The sequence below is a fragment of the Mobula hypostoma genome, chromosome 1 (genome assembly GCF_963921235.1).
Source record: "Mobula hypostoma chromosome 1, sMobHyp1.1, whole genome shotgun sequence".
In the NCBI taxonomy this organism is placed as follows: domain Eukaryota; kingdom Metazoa; phylum Chordata; class Chondrichthyes; order Myliobatiformes; family Myliobatidae; genus Mobula; species Mobula hypostoma.
The window spans coordinates 255,653,936-255,676,889 of record NC_086097.1 but is presented as its reverse complement, the minus strand read 5'-3'; the positions used below and the strand labels follow the sequence as shown (position 1 = coordinate 255,676,889).

Here is a 22,954-nt window from a genome sequence, read left to right as displayed (position 1 = left end):
AGGGAGTTGTATGAAATGTATAGGAAACAGGGAGTAAATTAGGTGCTTGAGGAGTATAAGAAGTGCAAGAAAAGACTTAAGAAAGAAATCAGGAGGGCTAAAAGAAGACATGAGGTTGCCTTGGCAGTCAAAGTGAAGGATAATCCAAAGAGCTTTTACAGGTATATTAAGACCAAAAGGATTGTAAGGGATAAAATTGGTCCTCTTGAAGATCAGAGTGGTCGGCTATGTGCGGAACCAAAGGAAATGGAGATCTTAAATAGGTCTTTTGCGTCTGTATTCACTAAGGAAACTGGCATGAAGTCTATGGAATTGAGGGAATCAAGTAGTGAGATCATGGAAACTGTACAGATTGAAAAGGAGGAGGTGCTTGCTGTCTTGAGGAAAATTAAAGTGGATAAATCCCTGGGACCTGACAGTCTTCCCTCGGACCTTGAAGGACCTAGTGTTGAAATTGCAGGGGCCCAGGCAGAAATATTTAAAATGTTGCTGTCTACGGGTGAGGTGCCGGAGGATTGGAGAGTGGCTCATGTTGTTCTGTTGTTTAAAAAACGATTGAAAAGTAATCCGGGAAATTATAGGCCGGTGAGTTTAACGTCGGTAGTAGGTAAGCTATTGGAGGGAGTACTAAGAGACAGAATCTACAAGCATTTGGATAGACAGGGACTTATTAGGGAGAGTCAACATGGCTTTGTGCGTGATAGGTCATGTTTGACCAATCTATTGGAGTTTTTCGAGGAGGTTACCAGGAAAGTGGATGAAGGGAAGGCAGTGGATATTGTCTACATGGATTTCAGTAAGGCCTTTGACAAGGTCCCGCATGGGAGGTTAGTTAGGAAAATTCAGTTGCTAGGTATACATGGAGAGGTGGTAAATTGGATTAGACATTGGCTCAATGGAAGAAGCCAAAGAGTGGTAGTAGAGAATTGCTTCTCTGAGTGGAGGCCTGTGACTAGTGGTGTGCCACAGGGATCAGTGCTGGGTCCATTGTTATTTGTCATCTATATCAATGATCTGAATGATAATGTGGTAAATTGGATCAGCAAATTTGCTGATGATACAAAGATTGGAGGTGTAGTAGACAGTGAGGAAGGTTTTCAGAGCCTGCAGAGGGACTTGGACCAGCTGGAAAAATGGGCTGAAAAATGGCAGATGGAGTTTAATACAGACAAGTGTGAGGTATTGCACGTTGGAAGGACAAACCAAGGTAGAACATACAGGGTTAATGGTAAGGCACTGAGGAGTGCAGTGGAACAGAGGGATCTGGGAATACAGGTACAAAATTCCCTAAAAGTGGCGTCACAAGTAGATAGGGTGGTAAAGAGAGCTTTTGGTACATTGGCCTTTATTAAACAAAGTATTGAGTATAAGAGCTGGAATGTTATGATGAGGTTGTTTCAGGCATTGGTGAAGCCGAATCTGGAGTATTGTGTTCAGTTTTGGTCACCAAATTACAGGAAGGATATAAATAAGGTTGAAAGAGTGCAGAGAAGGTTTACAAGGATGTTGCCGGGACTTGAGAAACTCAGTTACAGAGAAAGGTTGAATAGGTTAGGACTTTATTCCCTGGTGCGTAGAAGAATGAGGGGAGATTTGATAGAGGTATATAAAATTATGATGGGTATAGATGGGAGTGAATGCAAACAGGCTTTTTCCACTGAGACAAGGGGAGAAAAAAACCCAGAGGACATGGGTTAAGGGTGAGGGGGGAAAAGTTTAAAGGGAACATTAGTGGGGGCTTCTTCACACAGAGAGTGGTGGGAGTATGGAATGAGCTGCCAGACAAGGTGGAAAATGCGGGTTCTTTTTTAACATTTAAGAATTAATTGGACAGATACATGGATGGGAGGTGTATGGAGGGATATGGTCCGTGTGCAGGTCAGTGCGACTAGGCAGAAAATGGTTCGGCACAGCCAAGAAGGGCCAAAAGGCCTGTTTCTGTGCTGTAGTTTCTATGGTTTCTATTAGTGGAGTTTGTGACTGTTCGATGCAGACCATTTTATTTACCACTGGAATTCACCACTGCCCTTATAGTTGGTGTGAACATTCCCCCAGCGCTAATGCTAAGGAGGTCCTCTGTTAACTGTATGGGGCTATTAGTGAACTGCAGAATGCACACCCTGATGGACTGTTTATTGTTGCTGGAGATTTTAACCACACGAACGTCAAGTCATTGCTCCCCAGATTCCATCAGAATGTGAAAACGCCATCAGAGCAGGCGACAAGGCAGCCCTAACAACAGCGAGGGCCAAACTGTCCTGGGCCATCAGAGAGGCAAAGCGTGAACACACCCAGCAAATCCACAGCCACTTCCAGGATGCGTCACGCGGCGCATGTGGAAGGGCATTCAGGACATCACCAACTATAAGACAACACCACCTGCCTGTGCTGTTGATGCCTCCCTCCCAGATGCGTTAAACAACTTCTACGCTTGTTTTGAGGCGGAAAATGACGTGGCAGCGAGGCAGACTACCCCTCCTCCTAATGACCAGGTGCTGTGTCTTACCGTGGCTGATGTGAGGAGAACCCTGTGCAGGATCAACCCCGGAAAGCTGCTGGACCAGACAATATTCCTGGCAGAGTGCTTAGAGGATGTGCAGACCAGCTAGCAGAGATTCTCACTGACATCTTCAACATCTCCCTGAGCAGCGCCATCGTTCCTACGTGCTTCAAGGCCTCCACCATCGTCCCTGTGCCGAAGACGTCTTCAGTGTCCTGCCTCAACGACTACCATCCCGTCGCACTCACACCCATCATCATGAAGTGTTTCGAGAGGCCCGTCATGAGACACATCAAGACCCTGCTGTCCCCCTCACTGGACCCCCTGCAGTTCACGTACCGTCCCAACCATTCAACAGACGATGCCATTGCCATCACTCTCCTGGCCCTAACACACCTAGACAAAAGACACGTACATTCGAACGCTGTTCATAGACTTCAGTTCAGCATTCAACGCAATCATTCCTCAGAAACTGACTGGAAAGCTGAGCCTACTGGGCCTGAACACCTCCCTCTGCAACTGGATCCTGGACTTCCTGACTGGGAGACCTCAGTCAGTCCGGATTGGAAGCAGCATCTCCAACACCATCACCCTGAGCACGGGGCCCCCCCAGGGCTGTGTGCTCAGTCCACTGCTGTTCACTCTGCTGACCCACGTCTGTGCTGCAACACACAGCTCGAACCACATCATCAAGTTCGCCGACGACACGACTGTGGTGGGTCTCATCAGCAAGAACGATGAGTCAGCATACAGAGAGGAGGTGCAGCGGCTAACAGACTGGTGCAGAGCCAACAACCTGTCTCTGAATGTGAACAAAAGAGATGGCTGTTGACTTCAGGAGGACATGGAGTGACCACTCTCCGCTGAACATTGACGACTCCTCCGTAGAGATCGTTAAGAGCACCAAATTTCTTGGTCTTCACCTGGTCCCTCAACACCAGCTCCATAGCAAAGAAAGCCCAGCAGTGTCTCTACTTTTTGCGAAGGCTGAGAAAAGTCCATCTCCCACCCCCCCATCCTCACCACACTCTACAGAGGTTGTATTGAGAGCATCCTGAGCTGCTGCATCACAGCCTGATTTGGAAATTGCACTATCTAGGATCGCAAGACCCTGCAGTGGATAGTGAGGTCAGCTGAGAAGCTCATCGGGGTCTCTCTTCCCGCCATTACAGACATATACACCACACACTGCATCCGTAAAGCAAACAGCATTGTGAAGGACCCCACGCACCCCTCATACAAACTGTTCTCCCTCCTGCCATTTGGCAGGCATCCGAAGCATTTGGGCTCTCACGACCAGACTATGTAACAGTTTCTTCCCCCAAGCCATCAGACTCCTCAATACCCAGAGCCTGGACTGACACCAACCTACTGCCCTCTACTGTGCCTATTGTCTTTATTATTTATTGTAATGCCTGCACTATTTTGTGCACTTTATGCAGTCCTGGGTAGGTCCGTCATCTAGTGTAGTTGTTGTTGTTTTACGTAGTTCAGTGTAGTTTTTGTATTGTTTCATGTAGCACCATGGTCCTGAAAAAACGTTGTCTCGTTTTTACTCTGTACTGTACCAGCAGTTGTGGTTGGAATGACAATAAAAAGTGACTTGACTTGAAGTAACTGACCAATCATAAGTGGCATCCCAGAATCCTTCGTTTACCTCCTTATCTTGTCTCTATGCAAATAGCTCTGGTCCCCTGCTGTACACACAGAAGCTGTGGTCTTCAAAGACTTTTCTTGTCTGGGTTGATTGCACAGTATCAGTAAACTATCCTTGCTTAGACATTATCTTAACCCTTGCCTCTTCACAGCCTCTATAAGGTGCAATAAAACACGAAAATACTGGAAAGTCGGCAAGTCAGGCAGCAATTATGAAAAAAGCAGTTAATGTTTCTGGTTCAAGGTTCTTTGTCAAGCAGCCCGAAGTAGTAATTCGTTTGCTCTTTTTATAGGTGCTGGCTGTCTTTGAGCTTCTAGCATAGATAAATAAATGCTCTAAGTAGGCCAGGGCCATTGCACTGATATGCGCATGGATGTAATCAAATGTTGCAAAGGCAGTAGACAAATTGAGAAGAGCCAAGAAGGAGAAACGTTATTTTAAAAAGCAATTGTGGGTGGATTACTTGGCAAATGAGGGGATATGTGTAAGAATTTTCTAACTGGGGAGGTATGATATGGAGGTGTTAATTCTGTCCGCCAGAGAAAGCAGGATCTCCCAGTGGCCACACATTTTAATTCCACGTCCAATTCCCATTCTGATATGTCTATCCACGGCCTCCTCTACTGTGAAGATGAAGCCACACTCAGGTTGGAGGAACATAGAAACATAGAAAATAGGTGCAGGAGTAGGCCATTCAGCCCTTCGAGCCTGCACCGCAATTTATTATGATCATGGCTGATCATCCAACTCAGAACCCCGCCCCAGCCTTCCCTCCATACCCCCTGACCCCCGTAGCCACAAGGGCCATATCTAACTCCCTCTTAAATATAGCCAATGAACTGGCCTCAACTGTTTCCTGTGGCAGAGAATTCCACAGATTCACCACTCTCTGCGTGAAGAAGTTTTTCCTAATCTCGGTCCGAAAAGGCTTCCCCTCTATCCTCAAACTGTGGCCCCTCGTTTTGGACTTCCCCAACATCGGGAACAATCTTCCTGCATCTAGCCTGTCCAATCCCTTTAGGATCTTATACTTTTCAATCAGATCCCCCCTCAATCTTCTAAATTCCAACGAGTACAAGCCCAGTTCATCCAGTCTTTCTTCATATGAAAGTCCTGCCATCCCAGGAATCAATCTGGTGAACCTTCTTTGTACTCCCTCTATGGCAAGGATGTCTTTCCTCAGATTAGGGGACCAAAACTGCACACAATACTCCAGGTGTGGTCTCACCAAGGCCTTGTACAACTGCAGTAGTATCTCCCTGCTCCTGTACTCAAATCCTCTCGCTATAAATGCCAGCATACCATTCGCCTTTTTCACTGCCTGCTGTACCTGCATGCCCACTTTCAATGACTGGTGTATAATGACACCCAGGTCTCGTTGCACCTCCCCTTTTCCTAATCGGCCACCATTCAGATAATAATCTGTTTTCCTATTTTTGCCACCAAAGTGGATAACTTCACATTTATCCACATTAAATTGCATCTGCCATGAATTTGCCCACTCACCCAACCTATCCAAGTCACCCTGCATCCTTTTAGCATCCTCCTCACAGCTAACACTGCCACCCAGCTTCGTGTCATCCGCAAACTTGGAGATGCTGCATTTAATTCCCTCATCCAAGTCATTAATATATATTGTAAACAACTGGGGTCCCAGCACTGAGCCTTGCGGTACCCAACTAGTCACCGCCTGCCATTCTGAAAAGGTCCCGTTTATTCCCTCTCTTTGCTTCCTGTCTGCTAACCAATTCTCCACCCACACCAATACCTTACCCCCAATACCGTGTGCTTTAAGTTTGCACACTAATCTCCTGTGTGGGACCTTGTCAAAAGCCTTTTGAAAATCCAAATATACCACATCCACTGGTTCTCCCCTATCCACTCTACTAGTTACATCCTCAAAAAATTCTGAGATTCGTCAGACATGATTTTCCTTATAACAACACCTTATATTCCGTCTGGGTAGCCTCCGACCTGATGGCATGAACATTGACTTCTCTAACTTCCGCTAATGCCCCACCTCCCCCTCGTACCCCATCCATTATTTATTTATATACACACATTCTTTCTCTCTCTCTCCTTTTTCTCCCTCTGACTATACCCCTTGGCCATCCTCTGGGTTTTTTCCCCCCTCCCCCTTTTCCTTGTCCCTGGGCCTCCTGTCCCATGATCCTCTCATATCCCTTTTGCCAATCAACTGTCCAGCTCTTGGCTCCATCCTTCCCCCTCCTGTCTCCTCCTATCATTTCGGATCTCCCCTCCCCCTCCCACTTTCAAATCTCTTACTAGCTCTTCTTTCAGTTAGTCCTGACGAAGAGTCTCGGCCCGAAATGTCGACTGTATCTCTTCCTAGAGATGGTGCCTGGGCTGCTGCGTTCACCAGCAACTTTTATGTGTGTTGCTTGATGTAAATTCAATAATTCAGTTGATTGGATGTGTTGAAATCTAAAACAGCCCCTCATTGGATATAATCAGAGAAAAAAATTCTGGTATGATGTGGAAATTCTTCATGTTTGCTATTGAACTTTGCCAAGCATGCAAGTATATAAATCTTGTTTTGATAATTTTTTTTGTGCTTTGGGCAGCATGGTTGCTTGGTGGTTAGTGTAAAGCTTTACAGTGCCAGTGATCAGGGGTTTGATACCTGTTGTCCATTGAAGTTTGTTCAATGTACAATCTTCCTGTCACTACATTGGTTTTTTTCCCCAAGTGCTCTGGTTTCCTCACACATTCTAACAGCTTATGGGTTAGGGTTAGCAAGTTGTGGGCATGCTACGTTTGCGCCGGAACAATAGTGACTCTTGCAGATTGCCTCCAGTACATCCTTGATCTGTGTTGGTAGTTACTGCTACCAATGTATTTCACCATGTTTCAATGTACATTTTACAAAGCTAGTCTTTAATCTTTAATTTTTTTTTTCAGTTTGTACAGGCGGATTCACCTTCGAACAAAACACTGGCTAGTCTTGTGGTTCAGCTTCTCCAGTTCCAGGAAGATGCATTTGGCAAACATGTCAACAATCCTGCATTAACGAAATTACCAGTAAGTATTGATACTGAGGAAATCAGTCGGACTGGACTACAAGTTGTGCTCAAATTTATCACTTCACCTTGCATTCTGTCTATGGTAATGGTTGTGTAAAGGAAAGGTACTCCGCATCCGGAGTTTCTCCGATTAGCAGACGATTTCTCTCCATGCCTCTCTGACGTAGTGGGGAACCGCGTGTACGAGGCAAGTTACGGCAGTGGTTCGCAAGCCTTCTGCCGGGTGAGTTTCCAAAGAGATCACCAGCTCGTAACCCAGCATGGATGGAAAGCGCGCAGGGGAGCCAGCTGGATTCGAACCCAGGACCTTTTGTCCAGAAGTCCGACACTGATGCCACCAGCCGGGTCAATGGTTGTGTAGAAAAGTTAAATTATGGTGGTGTGGTGGAAGCTTCATTGGCAAGTGTTTAACAGTCATAGATTTAGGCAGCACCACATGAAGTAGATTTGTAGGGGATACTATTTATATGAAGAAATATATTGAAAGCAATGAAAAGGAGTGAAGTTCAGAGGTAATACCAGAGCTTGAAAGCTTGCTGATTAGCTTGCTCGAAGGGCCGAATGGCCTACTCCTGCACCTATTTTCTATGTTTCTATGATTAAGAAATCAAAAATTAGGTGCCATGATAGTGGAGAGGTTAACATGACATTGTTATAGCTTGGGGTGGTGGAGTTGGGAGTTCAATTTAGAGGCAATCTTTTTGGAGTCTGTACATCCACCCTCTGGGTTTTCTCCGGGTGCTCTGGTTTCCTCCCACATTCCCAAAGACCTACTGCTTAGTAGGTTAATTGGTATTTATAAATTGGGCCATGATTGGGTATGTGTTAAATTGGGGGTTACTGGGCTGTGTGGCTTGAAGGACTGGAAGGGCCCAATCCATGCTGTAGATCAAGAATTAAATAAATAAAAATTGTAAAGAAGGAAGTGTCCAGAACTTTAGGGGAGCAGAGATCTAGAGATTCAGGCAGAAATAATTTAAAGATAGAGATAGTTTTACCTCTTCTCACAGGCCTATAACCACCCTCCCCCCCCCCCCGACCTCTCCCCCTTTAATTTCTCCTGTGGTCCACTCTCCTCTCCAGCCCTTTACTTTTTCCACCCACCAAACTTCATGTCACCTTCTAGCTGTCCTACTTCCCTTCTCTCCCCCCCCACCTCACATTTTTATTCTGGTCTCTTCCCCCTTCCTTTCCAGTGCTGATGAAGGGTCACAGCCTGAAGCATCACCTGTCTATTCACTTTCATAGATGCTGCCTGACCTGCTGAGTTCCTCCAGCATTTTGTGTGTTGCTTTGGATGAACAGGGCTTTAATTAAGATGTAAAGTGAGAATTTTTATAAGTTTAGACTCATGGAAGATGGCACAAGTGGCTTGGCAAAAAATTATAGGATGAATCAAATCTGAAGGTGACAGTCATTGAGAACGATATTGGTAGATATGAATTAGCCTGTTGTTATTGCCATATGTACAGATGTACAGAAGAAAGACTGTCTTGCATGCCATCCACAAATTATTTTGTTGCAACAGTGCATTGAAGTATGACAAGGGAAATGGAAGTGCAAAATAAAGTATTACAGTTACAGAAAGAGTGCAAGCAGACATTGAGGTGCAATAACTCTACTGGGTGTTTTTATAGACCACCCAATAGTAACAGGGACATCGAGGAGCAGATAGGGAGACAGATTCTGGAAATAACAGGGTTGTCGTGGCAGGAGATTTTAATTTCCCCAAAATTGATTGGCATCTCCCTGGAGCAAGGGGTTTAGATGTGGTAGAGTTTGTTAGGTGTGTTCAGGAAGGTTTCCTGACACAATATGTAGATTATCCTACAAGAGGAGAGGCTGGACTTGATCTGGTATTGGGAAATGAACGTGGTCAAATGTCGGGTCTCTCAGTGGGAGAGCATTTTGGAAATAGTGATCACAATTCTGTCTCCTTTACCATAGCATTGGAGAGGGATAGGAACAGACAAGTTAGGAAAGTAACACACAAAAAAGTTGCTGGTGAACGCAGCAGGCCAGGCAGCATCTCTAGGAAGAGGTACAGTCTCCCCCTCCCCCTCCCACTTTCAAATTTCGTACTAGCTCTTCTTTCAGTTTGTCCTGACGAAGAGTCTTGGCCCAAAACGTCAACTGTACCTCTTCCTATAGATGCTGCCTGGCCTGCTGCGTTCACCAGCAACTTTTATGTGTGTTGCTTGAAATTCCAGCTTCTGCAGATTTACTCGTGTTTGCATTTTTAAGTTAGGAAAGTGATTAATTGGAGTAAGTGAAAATAGGAAGCTATCAGACTGGAACTTGGAAGCATAAATTGGGAACAGATGTTCTCTGTGAAATGTACAGCAGAAATGTGGCAAATGTTCAGGGGATATTTGCGTGGCTTTCTGCGTGGGTATGTTCCAATGAGACGGAAAGGATGGTAGGGTACAGGAACCGTGGTGTACAAATGTTGTTGAAAATCTAGTCAATAAGAAAAGAAAAGCTTTCGAAAGGTTCAAAAAAACTAGGTAATGATAGAGATCTAGAAGAGTACAGGTGTCCCCCGCTTTTCGAATGTTCGCTTTATGACACCTCGCTGTTACAAAAGACCTACATTAGTTCCCTGTTTTCGCTAACAGAAGGTGTTTTCACTGTTACAAAAAAGGCAGTGCACGAAAAAATGCAGCGCATGCCCCGAGCAGCCAAGCTCCTCCCCGGAACTGCAATCTAGCCAGCATTGCTTAAACACGTGCCTGTGAGCATCTGTGCTTTATGTTGATTTATTTTGAGCATCCGTTAGCAAGATGAGTTCTAAGGTATCGGAAAAGCCTAATAGAGCTCGTAAGGGTATTACACTTAGCGTAAAACTAGACATAATTAAGCGTTTCGATCGTGGTGAACGAAGTAAGAACAAGCAACACAGATCAAAGTTGCTAGTGAACGCAGCAGGCCAGGCAGCATCTGTAGGAAGAGGTGCAGTCAACGTTTCAGGCCGAGACCCATCGTCAGGACTCAAGAAGTAAGAACAAAGTGAGTTTGGCTTGTGGAAATTGAAGGAGATGATGTTGGAAGAAGTTTTGGCATCCCATGACTAAGAACTTGATAGATGAAGAGCTGATGGAATTGGAAGAGGAAGGGATAACAATCGAAACCAAATGCAGTAGCAAACGGACTGAAAGTGAAGTCATCCAGGAACTGAACGTGAAGCGACTGCGTGAGATTTTCGCTGCAATTGACAACAATGATTGCAGAAAAGTACGATTTTAATTTTGAAAGGGTACATAGGTTTAGGGCATATTTGCAGGATGGGTTGAGTGCTTACAAAGAACTGTATGATAGAAAAATGCACGAGGCTAAGCAGTCAAGCATACCGTCGTTTTTCAAGCCTTCCACATCAGCCACAGCAGACGCCGAACCTCGACCTTCGACTTTGAGGCAGGCAGAATTAGAATCAGAATCCTTTATTGTCGCCAAGTATGTGGACACATACAGAGAATTTGGTGCCAGTTTCCTTGAGCTCTCGCTGTACAGAATCAAAAAGCAAACAAAACAATAGTGCAAATAATTGTGAACTATATACAGTGAAGTATAGAAACATAGAAAATAGGTGCAGGAGTAGGCCATTCGGCCCTTCGAGCCTGCACCGCCATTTATTATGATCATGGCTGATCATCCAACTCAGAACCCCGCCCCAGCCTTCCCTCCATACCCCCTGACCCCTGTAGCCACAAGGGCCATATCTAACTCCCTCTTAAATATAGCCAATGATCTGGCCTCAACTGTTTCCTGTAGCAGAGAATTCCACAGATTCACCACTCTCTGTGTGAAGAAGTTTTTCCTAATCTCTGTCCGAAAAGGCTTCCCCTCTATCCTCAAACTGTGGCCCCTCGTTCTGGACTTCCCCAACATTGGGAACAATCTTCCTGCATCTAGCCTGTCCAATCCCTTTAGGATCCTGTACGTTTCAATCAGATCCCCCCTCAATCTTCTAAATTCCAACGAGTACAAGCCCAGTTCATCCAGTCTTTCTTCATATGAAAGTCCTGCCATCCCAGGAATCAATCTGGTGAACCTTCTTTGTACTCTCTCTATGGCAAGGATGTCTTTCCTCAGATTAGAGGACCAAAACTGCACACAATATTCCAGGTGTGGTCTCACCAAGGCCTTGTACAACTGCAGTAGTATCTCCCTGCTCCTGTACTCAAATCCTCTCGCTATAAATGCCAGCATACCATTCGCCTTTTTCACCGCCTGCTGTACCTGCATGCCCACTTTCAATGACTGGTGTATAATGACACCCAGGTCTCGGTGCACCTCCCCTTTTCCTAATCGGCCACCATTCAGATAATAATCTGTTTTCCTATTTTTGCCACCAAAGTGGATAACTTCACGTTTATCCACATTAAATTGCATCTGCCATGAATTTGCCCACTCACCCAACCTATCCAAGTCACCCTGCATCCTCTTAGCATCCTCCTCACAGCTAACACTGCCACCCAGCTTCGTGTCATCCGCAAACTTGGAGATGCTGCATTTAATTCCCTCATCCAAGTCATTAATATATATTGTAAACAACTGGGGTCCCAGCACTAAACCTTGCGGTACCCCACTAATCACCGCCTGCCATTCTGAAAAGGTCCCGTTTATTCCCACTCTTTGCTTCCTGTCTGCTAACCAATTCTCCACCCACACCAATACCTTACCCCCAATACCGTGTGCTTTAAGTTTGCACACTAATCTCCTGTGTGGGACCTTGTCAAAAGCCTTTTGAAAATCCAAATATACCACATCCACTGGTTCTCCCCTATCCACTCTACTAGTTAGATCCTCAAAAAATTCTATGAGATTCGTCAGACATGATTTTCCTTTCACAAATTCATGCTGACTTTGTCTGATCATTTCACCGCTTTCCAAATGTGCTGTTATCACATCCTTGATAACTGACTCCAGCAGTTTCCCCACCACCGACGTTAGGCTAACCGGTCTATAATTCCCCGGTTTCTCTCTCCCTCTTTTTTTAAAAAGTGAAGTTACATTAGCCACCCTCCAATCCTCAGGAACTAGTCCAGAATCTAACGAGTTTTGAAAAATAATGCATCCACTATTTCTTGGGCTACTTCCTTAAGCACTCTAGGATGCAGACCATCTGGCCCTGGGGATTTATCTGCCTTCAATCCCTTCAATTTATCTAACACCACTTCCCTACTACCATGTATTTCGCTCAGTTCCTCCATCTCACTGGCCCCTCTGTCCCCTACTATTTCTGGAAGATTGGTTCTGTCTTCACTAAGGAGGACATAAATAAAGTAATTATTCAATTGGTCTGCCATGTCCTTGCTCCCCATAATCAATTCACCTGTTTCTGTCTGCAGGGGACCTACATTTGTTTTTACCAGTCTTTTCCTTTTTACATATCTATAAAAGCTTTTACAGTCCGTTTTTATGTTCCCTGCCAGTTTTCTCTCATAATCTTTTTTCCCCCTTCCTAATTAAGCCCTTTGTCCTCCTCTGCTGAACTCTGAATTTCTCCCAGTCCTCAGGTGAGCCACTTTCTCTGGCTAATTTGTATGCTTCTTCTTTGGAATTGATACTATCCCTAATTTCTCTTGTCAGCCACGGGTGCACTACCTTCCTTGATTTATTCTTTTGCCAAACTGGGATGAACAATTGTTGTAGTTCATCCATGCAACCTTTAAATGCTTGTGTATACCTGTGTATGTACAGGCGGACTTGGTTTATAATAGACTAAAGTTCAAGTGTTCATAAGACTGATGGCATATGGAAAGAAACTATTCTTGTACCTATTTGTCCTGACATACAGTGATCTAAACATTGAACATAGAATAGTACAGCACATTACAGGCCCTTCGGCCCAAAATGTTGTGCCGACACTCTCAAACCCTGCCTCCCATATAACCCCCCACCTTAAATTCCTCCATATACCTGTCTAGTAGTCTCTTAAACTTCACGAGTGTATCTGCCTGCACCACTGACTCAGGCAGTGCATTCCACGTGCCAACCACTCTCTGAGTAAAAAACCTTCTTCTGATATCCCCCTTGAACTTCCCACCCCTTATCTTAAAGCCATGTCCTTTTGTATTGAGCCCATCTTCCCACCTTTATCTCTAATGGGTCCTACCTTCACTCCTGTCATCCTTTTGTTCTTCACATAATTGAAGAATGCCTTGGGGTTTTCCTTTACCCTATTCGCCAAGATCTTCTCATGCTCCCTTCTTGCTCTTCTCAGCCACTTCTTAAGCTCCTTTCTTGATTCCCTGTATTCCTCAATATACCCATCTGATCCTTGCTTCCTAAACCTCATGTATGCTGCCTTCTTCCACCTGACTAGATTTTCCACCTCACTTGTCACCCATGGTTCCTTCACCCTACCATTCTTTATCTTCCTCACCGGGACAAAGCGCCTACCAGAAGGAAGGATTTGGAACAGGTGATGTCCAGAGTGATGTCAGTTAGTCCTGACGAAGGGTCTCGGCCTGAAACGTCGACTGTACCTCTTCCTAGAGATGCTGCCTGGCCTGCTGCGTTCACCAGCAACTTTGATATGTGTTCCTTGAATTTCCAGCATCTGCAGAATTCCTCGTGATTGCGATGTCCAGGGTGTGATGGGTCTACAATGATGCTGCTTGCTCGCTTCCTGACTCTAGATGCATATAAGTCCTGGATCGAGGGCAGCTTCACACCAGTAATCCTTTCTGCAGCCCTGACGGTTCTTTCGAGTCTATTCTTGTCATGTTTGGTAGCTGATCCAAACCAGACAGTGATGGATGAACAGAGAACAGACTGGATTATTCCTGAATAGAATTGAATCAGCAGCTCCTGAGGCAGGTTGTACTTCCTGAGTTGATGTAGGAAATACAACCTGTGCTGAGCCTTTTTGATAAGAGTGTCCGCGTTGGGTGTTTTTTCAGGTCCTGGGAGATTGTGACACGCAGAAACCTGAAGGTCTCCACAGCAGACACAATACTGTTGAGTGTAGTGAGTGGGGGGGAGTATTGGGGGGCTCCTCCTGAAGTCCACTGTCATCTCCACAGTCTTGAGTGTATTTAGCTCCAGATTGTTCTGATCACACCAGAGGGCTAGCCATTCCACCACCCGTCTGTATGCAGACTCATCACCGTTTCGGATAAGGCTAATGACAGTTGTCTACAAACTTAAGGAGTTAAACAGATGGATCCTGTGAGGTGCAGTCATATAGGCTGTGTATTTTTGTGTTATTTGGTATGATTTGGCAGCTTCATAGCTTAAAGGTTAGTGGAGAGAGTGTTTCTGCCGAGAGCGCTTGCGTGAGATTTTTGCTATGGTGGACAGTGCGGCAATGATTGTAGAAAAGTATTTCTACTTTAAATAGGCTGTGTATTTATCATATCATTCCTGCTTTTACTATATGTTACTGTTATTTTAGGTTTTGTGTTATTTGACATGATTTGGTAGGTTAATGTCTGCAAATGCTCACAAATTTTTTCCATATAAATAAATGGTAATTGCTTCTTCACTTTACGATATTCCGGCTTACGAACCATTTCATAGGAACGCTCTACCTTTGGATGGTGGGGGAAACCTGTATAAGGCTAGCAGGAAGGAGCTTAAGAATGAAATTAGGAGAGTCAGAAGAGGCCATGAGAAGGCTTTGGCGAGCAGGGTTAGGGGAAAACCCCAAGACATTCTACAGGTATGTGAAGAGCAAGAAGGTGAGACGTGAGAGAATAGGACCAATCAAGTGTGACAGTGGAAAAGTGTGTATGGGATCGGAGGAAATAGCAGAGATTCTTAATGGATAGTTTGCTTCAGTATTCACTATGGAAAAGGATCTTTGCGATTGTAGGGATGACTTACAGTGGATTGAAAAGCTTGAGCATATAGACATTAAGAAAGAGGATGTGCTGGAGCTTTTGGAAAGCATCAAATTGGATAAGTCTCTGGAACCGGATGAGATGTACCCCGGGCTACTGTGGGAGGCGAGGGAGGAGATTGCTGAGCCTCTGGCGATGATCTTTGCATCATCAATGAGGATGGGAGAGATTCCAGAGGATTGGAGGGTTGCAGATGTTGTTCCTTTATTCAAGAAAGGTAGTACGGATAGCCCAGGAAATTATAGACCAGTGAGTCTTACTTCGGTGGTTGGTAAATTGATAGAAAAGGTGCTTAGGGGCAGGATTTATGAACATTTGGAGAGGCGTAATATGATTAGGAATAGTCAGCATGGCTTTGTCAAAGGCAGGTCGTGCCTTATGAACCTGATTGAATTTTTTGAGGATGTGTCTAAACACATTGAAGATAGAGTAGTAGATGTAGTGTAATGGATTTCAGCAAGGCATTTCATAAGGGCATTTCATAAGGTAATCCCATGCAAGGCTTATTGAGATAGTAAGGAAGCATGGGATCCAAGGGGACATTGCTTTGTGGATCCAGAATTGGCTTGCTCACAGAAGGCAAAGAGTGGTTGTAGACGGGTCATATTCTGCATGGAGGTTGGTCACCAGTGGAGTGCCTCAGGGATCTGTTCTGGGACTCCGTCTCTTTGTGATTTTTATAAATGACCTGGATGAGGAAGTGGAGGGATGGGTTATTAAATTTGCTGATGACACAAAGGTTGGAGGTGTTGTGGATAGTGTGGAGGGCTGTCAGAGGGTATAGCGGGACATTGATAGGACGCAAAACTGGGCTGAGAGGTGGCAGAAATAGTTCAACCCAGATAAGTGTGAAGTGGTTCATTTTGGTAGGTCAAATATGATGGCAGAATATAGTATTAATGGTAAGACTCTTGGCAGTGTGGAGGATCAGAGGGATCTTGGGGTCAGAGTCCATAGGACACAAAGTTGCTGTGCAGGTTGACTCTGTGGTCAAGAAGGCATATAGTGCATTGGCCCTCATCAACCGTGGGATTGAGCTTAAGAGCCGAGAGGTAATGTTACAGCAATGTAGGACCCTGGTCAGACCTTTGGAAATGTCTACAAGGTACCATATCTATTTCTCTCATTTTCACAAACCTCTTTCTCACCTTGCAAACTGCATTGCTGCATGGAAAACAGACCCAGCCCATCCAACCTCTCCTGATAACTCGAGCCCTGTCTTCTGGCTATTGTCCTTCTAAAGCTTTTTGGCAACTATTCTTGCTCAGTTGTGATTCTATAGTGACCGGAACAGTACTCCATATGCAACCTAAATAATGCCACATACAATTGTATGACGGTCAAATTCTTGTACTCAGTACCTCTGCTCAGGAAGGCAAAAAGCCATTTGCCATCTCTAAATATCTGGCTGTGTTCCCATTTTTGGGGTATTATGTACTGGTATTCTCAGGTTCTCCCTGTTCAACAATATTCCCGAGGGCTCTGTCGTTCAGTGTGTGTCCAAAGTAACTTCCCAAAATGCATTTCCATGTTATCGTCTTGTTAAATTCCATCTGCCATTCATTCCCTTCTCCACTTTCCCACTAAGTGCCCACTTTATTTGCACAACCTGTTAATGCAAATAACTCGGCAGCCAATCATGTGGTAACAACTCATTGCATAAAAGCTTGCAGAAATGGTCAAGAGGTTCAGTTGTTGTTCAGACATAAGACATGAGAAATAGGAGCAGGAGTCGGCCATCTGGCCTGTTGAGCCTGCTCCGCCCTTGAATGAGACTAAGGCTGATCTGAGCTTGAACTCATCTCCACCTACCTGCCTTTTTCCCCGTAACCCTTAATTCCCTGATTATGCAAAAAATCTATCCAACCCTTAAATATATTTACTGAGGTTGCCTCCGCTGCTTCATTGGGCAGAGAATTCCATAGATTCAATACGCTCTGGGGAAAAGCAGTTCCTCCTCAATTCTGTTTAAATTTACTCCCCAAATCTTGAGGCAATGTCCCTGAGTTCTGGTCTCGCCTACCAGTGGAAACAACTTTCCTTCCTCTATCTCATCTATCCCTTTCATAATTTTATGTTTCTATAAGATCTCCCCTCATACTTCTGAACTCCAGTGAGTACAGTCCCAGGCAACTCGGTCTCTCCTCGTTGTCTAACCCCCTCGTCTCTGGAATCAACCTGTTGAACTTCCTCTGCATGCCTCCAAAGCCAGTATATCCTTCCTCAAGTAAAGAGACCAGAAGTGCAGGCAGTATTCCAGATGCAGTGTCTTATACTCCAACTCTGCTTTGTATTGGTTAACTAATCCTCTGTCCATGCATCACCCCCAATGCATGATTATCTTATGGATAAGTCTTTTATGTGGCATCTTATCGATTGCCATCTGGAAAGAAATGGATCTATCATGCAGACGCTGCATGGAGTTAGCAAAGGCAGGTCCCATTTGGCAAACTTACTGGAGTTCTTTGAGGATATAGCTAGCACAGTGGATAGAGGGGAATAGATGGATGTCCTTTACTCGAACCAAGACCTTTGGCAGGACTAGATCTCGGCCTAATATGTTACAGAACATTAGAAGTTTACAGCACATAACAGGCCCTTTGGCCCACAATGTTGTGCCGACCTTGCAACCTACTCTAGAGACTGCCTAGAATTTCCCTAGCACATAGCCCTCTATTTTTCTAAGCTCCATGTATCTATCTAAGAGGCTCTTAAAAGACCTTATTGTATCTGCTTCCACCACTGCTGCTGGCAGTGCATTCCACGCACCCACCACTCTCTGTGTGGAAAAACTTACTCCTGACAACCCCTTGGTACCTATTTCCAAGCACCTTAAAACTATGCCCCCTCATGTTAGTCATTTCAGCCCTGAGAAAAAGCCTTTGGCTATCCACATGACAAAGCCCCTCATCATCTTATAGACCTCTATCAGGTCACCTCTCATCCTCTGTTGCTCCAAAGAGAAAAGGCCAAGTACACTCAACGTATTTTCATAAGGTATGCCCTCCAATCCAGATGTATCTATTTTAACTGTACTTTTTTCCATAGATACAGCCTGGCCTGCTGAGTTCCTCTAGCATTTAGTGCATCTTGTCTCTTGCTTCCTTCAATAGCATGGGGTATATCCCATTAGACCCTGGGGATACTCACCTTGATACTCATTAGGAGACCCTACACATCCTCCTCCTTGACCTCTAAATGTGCTACTGTATTTGTAAAGTTAGTGAACGCAGCAGGCCAGGCAGCATCTATAGCAAGAGGTACAGTCAACGTTGACTCTACCTCTTCCTATAGATGCTGCCTGGCCTGCTGTGTTCACCAGCAATTTTTATGTGTGTTGCTTGAAATTCCAGCATCTGCAGGTTTCCTCGTGTTTGCATTTGTAAAGTTAGCATTGTTTGGTCCTCCAAACAACATATCCTTTTCCTTGGTAAATACTGAAGCAAAGTACTTATTAAGTAGCTCATTCACATTCTCTGCATCCAAGCAAATGTTCCCTCTTTTAGCCATGAGTGGTTCCACCCCCTCCTTGATTATCTTCTTATTCTTGATTTGTGTATAGAATGCCTTGGGATTCACCTTAATCCTAATTGCTAAGGACTTTTCATGACTTTTTATGTTGTTCATAAATAAAGGCTTAGATCTTGTTGATGGATGCTTATTTCCAATCTCAAACGTGTTTCTAAAATACGCTAAATGGTCTCAAGAACTATATACAGCCAGCATTGAAGTTTTGTTTCTCTTTCCCAAATATAGGCAAAATGCTTTCTGGATTTCAAAGCAGGGGGAGCATTAGGCCATATCCTGGGTGCTGCTTACAAATTCAAAAGTGAGCAAGGATGGTAAGTTGGCTTGCTGACTGCTGAAGTAACCATGTACGATTTATCTCTGTAATTTGTTACTTGGGTGAGTGAGATTGGGATTTGCGTTACTAATGACATTACTAGGGATTGTGTTAAAGTGGCTTTCAGGAAAATGTAAACGGGATACTTGTCAGGAAATGAAGATTTTATAATCACATTCCAACACAGGGAAGGGAGCACAGGTTTGATGGGTTTCACTTTGTTTTCCTTCTCCCGCACGCAATCCCACAATACTGCTGTTGACCTCCCAATCATGTCCACTGAAATTAGATTATGAGGACACGCAGTCCTCTTTTATTGTCATTTAGTAATGCATGCATTAAGGAATGATACAATGTTTTTTCCATAATAATATCACAGAAACACATGACAAACAGACTGGAAAAACTGACAAAAACCACATAATTATAACATATAGTTACAACAGTGCAAAGCAATACTGTAATTTGATAAGAACAGATCATGGGCATGGTAAAAGTCTCAGTCTCTCGAAAGTCCCATCATCTCACGCAGACGGTGAACCTCCAGCGCCGCAAACTTGCCGATGCAGCATCCTGGAAGCATCCGACCACAGTCCGACTCTAAGTCTGTCCGAAAACTCCGAGCCCCCAACTAGCTCTACGACACCGAGTACCATCTCTGCAGAGCGCTTTGGCCCCGGCCCTGGCAACAGGCAGTAGGCAAAGCCGAGGATTTGGGGCCTTCCCCTCTGGAGATTCTTGATCGCACAGTAGCAGCGGCAGCGAAGCGGGCATTTCAGAAGTTTCTCTAGGTGTTCCTCCGTGCTTCTCACGGCTGTCTCCATCAAATAAAGGAGAAATTCTTGTGGAGTCATAGTCACAGAAAAGTACAGGGAAGAAACAGACCCGTGGGGATGTGTATTAGAGTCATAGAAAACTACAGCACAGGAACAGTCCCTTCATCTCATCTAATCTTCGCCAAACTAGTTAAACTGCCTACTCCAATCCACCTGCAGTTGGGCCATAGCACTCCATGTGCTGCCATCCAAGTACCTATCCAAACTTCTGAAACATTGAAATTGAGCTCACTTGTACCACTTTTGCTGGCAGCTCATTGCACACTCTCATTCACACTCTGAGTGAAGAAGTTTCCATTCATGTTCCCCGTACAGTTTTCACCTTTCACACTTAACCCAGGATCTCCAGTTGTAGTCCCATTCAACCTCAGTGGAAAAAGCCTATCTTTACCCCTTATAATTTTGTTTACCTCTATCAGATCTCCCCTCAATCTTTTACGCTCCAAGGAGCGAAGTCCTAACCTATTCAGTCTTTCCATTCAGGTCATCCACATCCAGCAATAGCCTTGATAATTTTGTCTGTACTCTTTAAACCTTATTTACATCTTTCCTGTAGATAGATGACAAAAACTGCACAGAATACTCCAGATTGGGTCTCATTAATGTCTTGTGCAACTTTAACATAACATCCCATCTCCAGTACTCAGTACATTGATTTATGAAGGTCGACGTACCAAAGGCTTTCTTTACGACCCTATCAACCTATGACGCCACTTTTAATGAATTATGGACCTGTTTTCCCAGATCCTTTTGTTGTGCCATGCTCCTCAGTGCCCTACCATACACTGTGTAAGATGTACCCTTGCTGGTCCTACGGAAGTACAATGTCGCATAGTGCTGCAAGCCACGTTAGCCTTCTTCGCTATCCACTACACCTCCAATCTTGGTGTCGTCTCTAAATTTGCTAATCCAGTTAACCACATTATCAATCAGATCCTTGATACAGATGACAAACAGCAACGGACCTAGCATTGGTCCCTGCGAAACCCCACTAGCTACAGGCCAGCAGACAGAGACAATCGTCAACTACTACTTCTCCAATGAAGTCACTGTCTAATCCTGTTTACTATCTCATCTTGAATGTCGACCGACTGAACTTTTAGACTAACCTCCCATTCAGAACCTTGTCAAATTTCTTGCTAAAGTCCACGTAGACAACATACATTGTCTTGTCTCCATCAACTTTCTTAGTAGCCTCCTTGGAAAAACTCATATATAATATTGCTAAGACATGACCAACTATGCAAGAGGCCATGCTGACTATCCTTAATCAGTCCATATCTATCCAATTACTCATACCAGGGAGAACATCTTGTTAGGCCCTGGGGATTTATCCACCCTAATATAAGACCAGAAGACATCGAAGCAGAATTAGGTTATTTGGCCCACTGAGTCTGCTCTGCCATTCGATCATGGCTGATCCTTTATTTTCCCTCCTCGACCCCATAGACTTTGATGCCATGTCCAATCAAGAACACCTCAATCTCTGCCTTAAATACACACAACAACCTGGCCTCCACAGTGCATGTGGCAACAAATTCCACAAATTCACCACCCTTTGGCTAAAGAAGTTTCGCCGCGTCTGTTTTGAAAGGGCACCCCTCTATTCTGAAGCTGTGCCCTCTTGTCTTAGACTCTCCAACCATGGGAAACATCCTTTCCACATCTACTTGGTCTAGACATTTCAACATTTGAAAGGATTCAATGAGATTCTCTCTCTTCCCCCCCCCCCCCAAATCCAAATGAATTCCATTGAGTACAGGCCCCGAGCCATCAAACGTTCCTCATATGATAACCCTTTCATTCCTGGAATCATTCTTGTGTACCTCCTCAGGGCCTTCTCCAATGCCAGCACATCTTTTCTAAGATGGGGGGCCCAAAACTGTTCACAATATGCAAGGGGGGGCCTCGCCAGTGCCTTATAAAGCCTCAGCATCAAATCTATGCTCTTGTATTCAAGACCTCTAGAAATGAACGCTAGCATTGCATTTGCCTTCCTTACCACTTACTCAACCTGCAAGTTAACCTTCAGGGTGTTCTGCACAAGGACTCCAAGTCCTTTTTCTTCTCAGATTTTTGGATTTTCACCCTATTTGGAAAATGGTCCGCACACTTATTTCTGCTACCAAAAGTGCATGACCGTGCATTTTTCAGCGTTGTATTTCAATTGCCACTTCCTTGCCGATTCTTCTAATCCAAGTCCTTCTGCAGCCTACCCATTTCCTCAACACTACCTGCCCCTCCACCAATCTTTGTATTATCTGCAAACTTGGCAACAAAGCCATCTATTCAATCATCTAAATCATTGATGTACTGCATTTAAAAAAAAAAAAAATCTGTCCCAACACCAGCCCCTGTGGAACACCACTAGTTACTGGCAGTCAATCAGACAAGGATCCTTTTCTTCCCACTCGCTGCCTCCTAACCATGCCACAAACTTTCCTGTAATACCATGGGCTCTTAACTAGGTAAGCAGCCTCTTGTGTGGCACCTTGTAAAAGGCCATCTGGAAGTCCAAATATATAACATCCACTGCATTCCCTTCATCCTACTTGTAATCTTCTTAAAGAATTCCAGTAGGTTCATCTGGCAAGATTTTCCCTGAAGGAAACCACACTGACTTTGTACTATCTTGTCCTGTGTCACCAAGTACTCCATAACCTCATCCTTAACAATTGACTGTTAACATCTTCCCGACCAATGAGGTCAGGTTAACTGGTCTATAATTTCCTTTCTGCTGCCTTCCATCTTTCTTAAAGAGTGGAGTGACATATATAATTTTCCAGTCCTCTGACACCATGCCAGAGTCCAATGAATTTTGTAAGATCATTGCTAATGTTCCACAATCTCTACCGCTCCCTCTTTCAGGGTGCAGTATATCTGATCCGCGTGACTTATGTACCCATAGGTCTTTCAGTTTTTTGAGCACCTTCTCTCTTGTAATAGCAAGTGCACTCACTTCTCTTCCCTCACATCCTTCAACATCTGGCACACTGCTAGTGTCTTCCACAGTAAAAACTGATGCAAAATACTCATTTAGTTCATCTGCCGTCTCCTTGATCCCCCTTATTATTTCTCTGGCATCATTTTCTAGAGGTCTTGTATCTGCTCTCAATTCTCTTTTATTTTTAACAGACTTGAAAAATCTTTTACTATCCACTTTGATAGTGTTTGTTAGCTTGCTTTCATATTTCATATTTTCCCTCATCGTTCTTTTAGTTGC

At 44.4% G+C, this 22,954-nt stretch overlaps 1 protein-coding gene across 4 annotated transcripts in view; it reads left to right on the top strand.

Annotated features, from left to right (window-relative positions):
- The window catches only part of smarcc1a (SWI/SNF related, matrix associated, actin dependent regulator of chromatin, subfamily c, member 1a), a 212,655-nt gene that overhangs the window by 12,061 nt on the left and 177,640 nt on the right, over positions 1–22,954 (top strand). For all 4 annotated transcript variants that reach the window (XM_063067509.1, XM_063067500.1, XM_063067505.1 and 1 more), the window contains exons 2-3: positions 7,080–7,199; positions 18,808–18,893. In XM_063067509.1, coding sequence (XP_062923579.1) covers positions 7,080–7,199; positions 18,808–18,893 — 206 coding nt within the window. The remainder of the gene's footprint in view (positions 1–7,079; positions 7,200–18,807; positions 18,894–22,954) is intronic.